This window comes from Rhinolophus sinicus, linkage group LG07, assembly GCF_036562045.2.
Source record: "Rhinolophus sinicus isolate RSC01 linkage group LG07, ASM3656204v1, whole genome shotgun sequence".
Taxonomy (NCBI): Eukaryota; Metazoa; Chordata; class Mammalia; order Chiroptera; family Rhinolophidae; genus Rhinolophus; species Rhinolophus sinicus.
In genome coordinates this window covers 113,650,380-113,660,949 of record NC_133757.1, presented here as the reverse complement: position 1 = coordinate 113,660,949, position 10,570 = coordinate 113,650,380, and the positions used below count along the sequence as shown (strand labels likewise).

The window sequence follows — 10,570 nt, the reverse complement described above, 5'->3', positions numbered from 1 at the left end:
AGCCTTACGCAAGCATATCTGGATGAGAAGGAAATGTTTGGATGTCAAATAATGTCCACCAATAGTCACGCACTGCTTAATGATAGGGACGCGTTCTGAGAAGTGCAGAAATAGGGGATTTCGTCATGTAACATCATACTTACACAAGCCGAGATGGTATAGCCTACTCACACCTAGGCGCTATGGTGTATATATAGCCTATTGCTCTGTAGGGGAGGAAGAGTTTTCCCTCTGTCCTTTTAGGTTCTTGGTTGAGACATCCCTGTAATAAAAGACAGATTAACAGGAGAAAACCAAAAGTTTAATATAACATGTATACCTCCTGTATACATGGGAAAGACACCAGAAAAAGTTCAGTTGCCAAAATGGCTGAGGTCACCACCTTAAATACTATCTTCAGCTGAAGATAAGATGTTGGGGGGAGTGAGTCCTGGGAGGCGACAGGGAAGAGCACAGTAAGTAAGGGGAAGGTGACGGAGGGGAAGGAGTAATGGGTTGATGGTAACGTCATTTACTGAGCTAAGAGCTAAGGAACAGGGTTTAGACGGAAGAGAGTTCAGCTGGACAGTCAGGAGGAAGTAGCCAGTCGGCAATTAGATAAACCCATCTAAGACTTCAAGTCTAGAACAATGTAGTTGGTAGTAAAAACCACATGCATTAGATGAGATAAACAATTTTGTTGAGGTGAAATAATAGTAAACATTTAATAGAGCGCTTGCTATATGCCAGACACTGGTTCTAAACCCTTAACATATTTAAATTAACTCATTTAATTCTTACAACTACTCTAAGAGGAAAAGAGCTCCATAGACGGAATCTTGGTAAGTACTAACATTAAACGGGAAAGCAAAGTCACCTAAAAAGAGTTGGTCAGGCAGGAGGTAAACCAGGAGGGGTGTTATAGAAAATCAAAGGAGAATTTTAAGAAGGCTGAGCCACAAGACCATGTGGGAAAAAATAGAGCACCTGTTTGATTTGATTATTGTGTTATTGGAGACCTCAACGAGAACTGTTTCTTTCTAACCCAGAATTCATACTGCAAGCTACTGAAGAGAATGAAGCGCTATTCTTGGGACAAGGAAACCAAGTAGGTGTGAAAGGGGGAGGAAATGCTGGTACAAGAAGGCGCCACACCTGCCTCCTTCTGGAGACTGGTGGTGAGGATGGACGATGAAATAAGTAGATGGTCTTATAGCAAGGTTTCCAGAAATGGAGGGAGTTTACAGCTCATGAGCTCCCTGTTCTCTGTAAAGAGGTATACTGCTCATTTGGTAAGTGGGGTGGTGACAGCTGGAATTGTTGCTGGAAGATGACCTAAGGAGTAAGTGGACAGGCTGCTGATCATGTTCAAAAGCCTGGTGAGGCTGGAAATGGAGTGGCATCAAGCCATTGCCGGGTGGTTCTTCTCCAATATGCTGGACACAAAAAGGAAATAAAATTTATGGTTTAGAAGGGTTCAGATTAAAAGCCATACCATTGACAATGTCAATCACCCGAAAACTCCCATCAGTATACACTGTCAACATGTACGCTTCCATATCTAGACTATAGGCGTACTTATTCTGAAAGAGATAGAGAAAAATGTTGAGGTAGAGTGGTGAGGTAAGCTAGGTAGCCTTGGCTTGGAACCTAATTAGAACCAATTAATACAGCATGGGGGAAAGAATTACTTAAAATTCAAGTTTCTTTAGCTATTCTCCATAGAATGTGACTTATGTTCTGAGCAAATGTTACCAAAATCAATACATGTCTGTCTAATACACTCAGCACTTGGGGAGGGGTGTAGGTAATCTATAATCGCTGCCCGAAAAAAGTACTATGGAAGACATGACTCAACAAATGAAACTACAGTGCACAAAAGAAGACAATACAATTAAGTGCCAAAGCACATAGTACAATTCTGAAAGTTGAAATATTTAGGAAATGTTTTGAGAGGAGGTAGAATTTGAGATTAACTCTCAAATGGGGTAAGAATCAGGTGAGTTTTTCTTTGAGCTTTATTAAAAAGTCCCATCAGGTATATTTACGGAAAAGATAAAAGATTAACAAAGGGAGTTGTTATAAAAATCTGTCGATCTGTATAGCATCTGATGAAATGCACAATTAAAGGCCACAAAATATTAAGTATCAGTTTATTTAAATTTCTAAAAGATGTAAAAATAGACAACTTTTCTTTGTAGTAAATAGAAAGAGCATTAAGATGTGGAGTCTCAGGACCTAGCTTGGTGCGAAATTAGGAAATTCATCCCTCTGGTACCTCCACTTCCTAATTTGTAAAAGGGTGAGAATGTTACTCATTCTTTCCAACCCTCAAAAAGTCTGGCTGTGAAACAAATGGTCTGATTTCAAATAGAAATTCTTCAAGTGTGGCCAACATTAAAATAGTAAATTTGTTATGGTAAGTAGTAATTAGAAAGGAAGTGGTAACATGCAGATATTTGCCAAATATTAATATAATGGAACAAAACAAGTCGAATTTCTTATGCAGCAGTTGGGAAGGAGAATAGGACTTCATTACTTAACTAAAATAATGCCTCTATACTAGCTTTTGAATATTGTCATAAATATCACCAGAGGACAAAACGCAAGATAAATTTCATTTCTATATTTCAGAAAACCTACTTGAATACACTTTGAAACAAGAGTACAACAAAATAGAATATACTTCAAATGTTGAATATACAAACTATTATAGTTCAAATCTGAACACTGGTACTTTCCCTCTTAAACTTCAACTAAAAAAAAAAAAAGAAAGAAAGAAAGAAAGAAAACTCCAGGTATTAGAGTTACCTGACAAAAATTCATGCTGAGCCTTAACTTCCAAGTGACAGTAGAACTGAGACTGACATGTCTGCACAGATGCCAGGGCTAAGTGAGTGACACAGGCGTGTTACAGCAAAAGGCCAGAGCCAACTGTTAATTTGTCCACAATTAAGAAACTGACAGACTTAAACTACCATATAAAATGTTACATGTAAATTCTATAACAATACTGTGCTAGGTACAAGATTTTTAAAATTTTTTCTTTTAATAAAAAAAGCTTTACACAAACAAGCCATTAGCTTATTTCAATAAAGAAAACCAAAAATTAGTCTAAGGCCTTTGTTTTAAATCAGCTTAAGCTATATGATATAAAAAAAAAAAATCGCACTAGATCTTTTTTTGCTTTCCTCTTTCTGAAGCTTTTGGATCCATTCTTCAATTCACATTCTAAAATACCTATGTTAGCAGAGTCTTCACATAGCACCAGTTAAGTGAGTTCTGTGTGAACACAGTAATAATTGCTGGTATGCATATAAAATGCATCAAAAATTGCTATATGTAACAATGAGATCACCCATCCCAACCCCTCCCCACTGAAAACTATATAACCTCTTACAGAATGTTAGTGTTCCAAGTCTTAGTGTAACTTGATATTGTAGTGAGTTGCTTGGTCCCTTTCAATCCTTTATGTTATTGACGGGTTCAGTTGTTTTCGACTGTAAGAGGCAGTTTTCTGTCAGCATCTCAATATGTAGTTCATTTCCCACTGAAACATGGGATAGGTAATTTATTTCCAGTAAATTTGATTGTTTTCTTAGAAGCATTAAAAATGTTTTAAAGTCTTCTTTTGACTTTTCTTGACACCCCTTGCAAATACTCATGTTAGTACTATCACTAACAGTCTATAGTCCACGGCAGAGCTGCTAGCTTACTTCTCACATGTCACTAGTCCTTCTGTTTTCATAGTCACAGGAAGGGCAATAGCTGAAGGCGCACTGACGACCACTACGTGGGTCACTGTCTTATTTCCATCTGCTGGTTTTTCTTCTTGTACCAGCTGCAAAGTTTTCACATCATGTTCCTGCTTCTTTGCCACTGCTTCTGATTTGACCTCTGGCCCTTTTATGACCGCACTGATAACTCGGGGAGGAGTCTGGCCAGACGCCTGCTGAGTAGGCACCGATAGTCTCATTACAGGGGTACCATGGGCTATGGAAACAGGGGTAAGTGCTCTCACAGCCAGTGGGGTTCCAACAATGTTAATGCTTCCTGACCCAGTCAGATTTGACTTTGTCTGCAGCTGACACTGTGCAAGCTGTGCAGCTGGGATGGTAATAATTTTGGCAGGCTGCATGGTGATTTTGTCTCCATTTTCAGCAGAGGCTGGCATCACAGTAGGGATTGTCTGAATAACCACCTTTGGAGAGCTTGCTGTCGTTGGACTACTGGTGAGTAACGGTGCACCTGTGTTCACTGACTGGACCGCCACAGTTGAAATTTTCTGACCCAATGATGTCATTACAACAGGTACTTGCATTGCCACACGCACTGTCCTGTAAATTAGAAAAGGAAGTTGACTATATTTAATGCTAAATTAGAAAGTAGGTCTCTTGAGCAAAAAGATTAGCACAAATGCAAAATGTACGAAGTAGTGCGCCCAAATTTTACAGAGGTACTGACAATCCCTGACATTTAAAATACGAAATACCATGAGGTAAATATACTTTTAAAAACTAAAGCACATTAAATTCTAGCTATAGAACTACAAAAACCATTAAAAGCTATGAAAAGGGACATCACCTACTTTAACAACAAAATATATCTAAAATATCAAGTACTTTTCAAAGTCCTAACCAACGGTGGCATCTTAAAATGCTAATATTAATAAAAAGAGCACATCACTTTGCCATGGAGCTTTCTGAAAAGCAAATACATTACAACTGACAGTTTCCCTCACTTACCTTGGAGCTGCTGTTGCTGATACAGACGCAGTAGTCGGAGGAGACCTGGATGAAGCATCACGACCAGGGGAAGTGATATTCACAACTCGAGCTACACCCTTCTCTGCTCTGGAGCAGTTTAGAGGAGATGAGTTTTTCCCACCACGAACAGAGGTTGCTGCTTTCAGGAGACTTTCTGCAGACAGCGACACGCGTTCTAACGATTTTTCATCAGCGGCTGCTGCTAAATCTTCATTACAGGTTTCACTTTTGTCATCATCTATGACCACTATGTTTTTGGGCATATCCTTAAACTGATATACAAGCCTCTGTCCTTCAACCTTTGCAAGAATACCCCTTTGGTAATAATATCTGTAAGGGAAAAAGTACTAAATGAATCACGTGTATTACACTTATTTCATGAAAAAAAAAACCACTATGTGGAATGGACACTAACAGAAACATTCACTTATTCTTATAAGATAAGAAGGAGCTCTTTCTGCCTGGACTGTTCAAAAGGCTGAGAATTTGAAGGCGGAATGAAGTTGAAACTTGGTGCCATAGGTCCTCTAACTTTGAGTAGCTAAAAGTTCATTCTTGAAGTAATTTTACCTAAATACAGAATATTTTACTGTATTTTACAAACACCGGTAAAAATTCAACTCTGATTTACATAGGTTATAAAAAATTTGATGTCATGTGAAAAAATTACCTAAGCTGTGCTTGGTACAGATGAAATCTATGGGATATGTGAATACTGTTGCGTAAACTATGTGTTCACTTATAAACACCTTTAATTAGAAGCCTTGTACATTACAAAGAATTGTGGGGTTCTCAGATTGACAAAACTTACGAGAAATTTTCATATCAAGATATATCCATTTTGACAAATTTGCAGGAACTGAAGCAAATTAACAATATGGAAACCGTATTTCATTTGGCTTTCATTGTCTTAAAGGTCTACAAATTTCTATTAAGAAATGGTACTAAGTGCAAAAGCACATTTTCTGCAAAAATGGATTTTCCAATGATGCTGAAATTTTAGACATCTACACCAAATTCCTCTATCCTTATTTTATCTCCAAATCCAAGAAGCTCTTCTAGAATATCCCCCAAAATTAAGTTATAATAAACAAGGGATTTTTTTTTTAAAGCTTGTATTTAAAAACAGCTAATAGCCAATATAAGGAAACATGTAAGTTTTGTTTGAAAACTCATTCTTTTGTGCTCTTACCTCAAAGCTCGTCCCATAGTTTCATAGTTCATGTCTGGCTTGTTCTTATGCTTTCCCCAAAGTTTAGAGACAGCCTTTGAATCCACGAGTTTGAAAATGCCTTTTTCTCTTTGAGTCCACTTAATATAACGGGGACAAGTATTTTTATCTTGAAGTAGATCTAAAAGAAACTCCCACAAGTAGGTTGTGTTTCCTTTGAAAACAATGATAGACATTGATTAAAAATTTATTAACATAATTAAACACATAATTAAAAGCAAATATTGAATTATGCTGGATAACAATTCATTCACTACCGGTGAAACACAAATATACGAGGTCTGTCATTAAGTACTTGACTACAGTGACAATCATTTGCACAGTGTCAAATTGTGTTGTCTAGTAAATAACAAAATACCTTTTATAACAAAAATCATAACTATGTTTGATTTTTAAAATTAACATTCTATGTATGTTTCCAGTTGTGATACTGATATAATAGAGGTCCTGGATTTTGTACTATCATGTATCACCTTATCCTTGATTTTGAGTTCAGTGAAGGCGAAGGCATAATGCAAAGCACTAAGTGAACCTAAACAGACCCGCAGTTCTTCATTAACACAGATTTAAACTCTGAATAAATGTATTTGAACCCCAAATTCCATGATCAAAATTCATCAAAAGTTATTTATTAATTTATTGAAAAGCCAAGCAATATTCAATGAAATCTGCAAAACTTTTTAGGCATTAGGCTTACGGTCTTTTTGTAAGAAACATGTTTTTCTTTGTTTCACTTATAGGCATGAACTCTGAACTACATGTCTTATAAAGTGCACCCTACCCATGACCTTTTAAAACATTCTCTTATCATTTTTAACAATGAAAACTACTGCCTCTAAAAACAGATTTTTTAAATTGCTATTCCTTGCTACTGATCATACCCAGTATAGTGAAGGTAAGTAATATATTAGGATTTCATTATATATGAACAACTGTTATTAAAGACATTTATACTTCAGTCTTAAAATGAGCACCTTAAATAGAAACACCAAAAAGTTAATATGGCAATTACTTAGTCAAGTACTCATCAAATGTTAACTATGTATTAACATCTGATCATGCTACTAGCAAAATCTGAAAAGGAGGAAATATTAAAATATTTCTGCAAAATGAAATACTTATTCATCATATACTAGGCTTGTAGTAGAGGATACAGAGAAGCATTTAAAACCTGGTCCCTGACTCAAGGAATTTAGTTTAGTTGGAAAGGGAAAAAAAGTAGATGACAATTAAGTAACAATACAAGAAATAAGTAACTGAAACAATGTAAGGCACATCACAAGGCAATACATAATTATATTTCAAATGAATGATAGAAAAGAACGTCTGGGATTTCAAGAGTGAAAAGAAAGTGGACTGGAAAGACATCACAAGTCTTGGAAGATGGCTAAGATTTGCATAGGAAAAAAGGAGGGAATCTGGGTAAGGTAAGGAACTTAATCTCCAAAAGGAAAGCATCACTTTGTCTGGGATTTCAGGAGTGAAAAGCAGACTGGAAAAACATCACAAGTCTTGGAAGATGGCTAAGATTTGAATAGGAAAAAAGGAGGGAATCTGGGTAAGGTAAGGAACTTAATCCCCAAAAGGAAAGCATCACTTTTTTTTCCTTTAGAAGGGGGGGAAAGTAGTGGGCAGTGTTATGAAAAGACCAGGCTTTCGAGGCTGCTGTTCTTCTTTTATTCCCTTTGTAAGTCTCTAGGTGCAGAGGTTCTTCAACTGATGAAAGACCCAAAAAGAATCCTGACATAAGAACACATATGCCGCCACTGAGTCACCAGCTCACCTCGAGGCTCACGATCCCTTCACTACCCCTCAAACCCAGATCCAAGGCACAAGCTATGTGAGAAGAACAAGCCACTGCTACTCAATCTAAACGCTCATGTTCTTCCTCTAAAACCGCACTTTCATTCGGGATTTCCCCCAAAATTCAACAAATCTATTAACCCATAGTTGAGCCCAGTGTGCATCTCTTGACCTAAAAAGATTAATCTTCAATTTCACAGTCACATCTGTTATCTCTGAAGCCCTATTACATCAGTATCAATACCTAAAAACTCTTACTATTAAATCATGCATCACTTTCAACTACTATCCATCAAGATGTGTAGCTGGGAAATTTTTATGCTATGACCAGGAGATTATCAGGCCCTATGAGCAAACATAGTAAAAGTGAGCGGAGAACTTATTCTGGAAGAAATTTTATACAACACAGACGGTGTCTTATACATAGTAGGGATCGGAATGCTTCCGGGTCCACTGAGTTAGACTCGTCTATATTCCTCAGGTAAGCTTTAAATGCTCCACCCCAGTTCCCACCCCCAAGTAAAATTAATCCTATTTCTGGTTTTAAGGAAAACGATTCAGAATGTGAAGCTCCCTTTATCAGACAAGGTAGATCATTAAGCCTATGCAGATTATCACCATCATTTTGCAGAGGAGTAAACACTGACTCAATTTTTTTTTAATTGATTGGGAGAGAAATTATAATTTTCTTCTGTTTTTTTTTTTAAGGAGGGCACAGCTCATAGTGGCCCATGTGAGGATCAAGCCAGCAACCTTGGTGTTATTAGCACCACGCTCCAACCAACCGAGCTAACCAGCCACCCCTGACTCGATTTTTAATCCAGGTGTGACTATAACTTTAATTTTCACATTATAACATCCTGCCTCAATTTTAATAATACAAGACTGAAATTTGAATGTAAATGAACAATGACTCTCAAGAAGGGTCTTCGGCAGGCTGCACTTAGGACCTTTCAAAATATAAACACCTGCCCCCTTCCGTTCCCCTGGTATATCTATGACTATAGGATCTCAGTGAAGTAGGGACTGGGCATAGATAATAGGAAAAGCTCCCACGTGATGCTGACACATCCCTTATTAAAAACTACTACCAAAGATAGTACTCCCACATGTGCGTGTACTACAAATAATTTTCTTACAAATACAAAAATGTCACCTGACTGAAGAAAAAAATCATCTCACTTCCAAAATGGCCCTCCCCAAATTACCTTTTCCTTCTCTGGGTTTCTTCTTTATACCTAACTCAGGAGACCCATTGGAAATTGGTGATTGCTGGGTCTTTGGTTTACGGCCAACTGAAAAAATAAGATATTGAAACCATACATTGAAAACAGAAAAAATAATAGAAGCATAATTAGCAGACTCTTTAATAACAATTATTCATAAAACTGGACACTAATCTGTGGATTATATACTCAGTGTATAGAAAAAGTTTCTTTTAAGAAGAGCATTAGAAGTACTACTGCAATTTTAGATTACAGCATTTTAGATAAGGCAAATCAGGTACTACTAACCTATTATTTACATGGTCGGAGCCTCAATTTGCTAACCTTTTCCAATAACATGACAACAGAAACAATTTCTAGTAAACTTTTTTTCTGGTCTACAGGACTGTTAGATAAATCTTTACCTACCTATGGCAGAGGATCTGACAATTGAGTTCAAGTAAGGAAAAGTAAAACATATTAAATACTCTACTGCTCTGAGCCAATCAATTCACCAGAATTTAAGCCTAAGTGTTTAAAATTCCTCACCTCAAACATGCAGGTATATTATAAGGGTAAGAAAATCTTCCAAGTAATTATTTCTTGTGTCTAATAAACGTTTGGGCCCTTCCTTTTGTTTCTGCCAGAGGTTCTCTCAGACTAGCATCCACAATGAGTAGAAAAGCAAGACCTATACTTCTCTAAACTGAAGAAGGCGTAAGTCTGAAATGTACTGTATTCAATCGTCAGCACTGATGGATGAATACTGGCAGAAAAGGGGAAGGGAAGACTCAACGAAGAGGTTGGGAACATTCAAGTATATTATACAGCAGTCCCCCTTATCCATCAGAAATACATTCCAAGACCCCCACTGGAAGCCTGAAACCGTGGATATAGAACACTGTATGCTATCTTTTCTTAGAGATTCACAACACACGTTAGTAATTATAAGCTTGGGCAATAAAAAAAAAAAGAAGGCCCTGCTATTAAAATGTAACTTACCTAACTGTATATCCCAAATGTACTTAACCATAAATAAATAAATAATGGTGTTATGTTTCTAAACGGTCATTCACTAAGACCACCTATTTTCATATATATATAATTAATATTAAATCAGCAAATTATTTCCTGATTTATATCAAACCACACAAGCTAATACCATATATACCTCTTTATCTAGAGGTCTTGGTTCCCTAAATGATCCAAGCTTTTCACAGTCTTTTCCATCTTCTTTTAAATCTAAAAATTTCTTAAGTATTTTGTAAGAGCTCCCACTGGATACAACCAGCAGTGGACAGTGGGTAAATAGGACTTTTAGTATGTATGTCTTTTGTTTTTAAACATTTACAGCAGGAAGTGATTCTTTGTTCTAAATTCTCTCTCAATCTCTCTCAATGTTCATATCTCTCTCAATCTATATATGCATTATCTGAAGGAAGACACTCTTATTCTTCAATTGTATCCCTCACAGAAATGAGCAGACGCATGAACATCAAAGCAACTTAATACATCTAATATGTGACAGAAAACACCATTATTTTTAACACATCTTTTCCCTTATTTTTGCCTTTGATTCTTTTTCT

The 10,570-nt window shown here is 36.7% G+C and overlaps 1 protein-coding gene across 15 annotated transcripts in view; it reads right to left on the bottom strand.

Annotated features, from left to right (window-relative positions):
- Nucleotides 1–292: 292 nt before the first annotated feature.
- The window catches only part of ELF2 (E74 like ETS transcription factor 2), a 95,700-nt gene continuing 85,422 nt past the window's right edge, over nucleotides 293–10,570 (bottom strand). For 14 of the 15 annotated variants that reach the window (XM_074338506.1, XM_019730822.2, XM_019730823.2 and 11 more), the window contains 4 exons: nucleotides 8,988–9,074; nucleotides 5,938–6,130; nucleotides 4,725–5,075; nucleotides 2,119–4,316 (listed from right to left, as the gene is read on the bottom strand). In XM_074338506.1, coding sequence (XP_074194607.1) covers nucleotides 3,692–4,316; nucleotides 4,725–5,075; nucleotides 5,938–6,130; nucleotides 8,988–9,074 — 1,256 coding nt within the window. In that variant the 3' untranslated portion in view covers nucleotides 2,119–3,691. Of the gene's footprint in view, nucleotides 1,416–2,118; nucleotides 4,317–4,724; nucleotides 5,076–5,937; nucleotides 6,131–8,987; nucleotides 9,075–10,570 lie in introns of those variants that run through there. The other variant, XR_012498214.1, reaches the window with a different exon arrangement.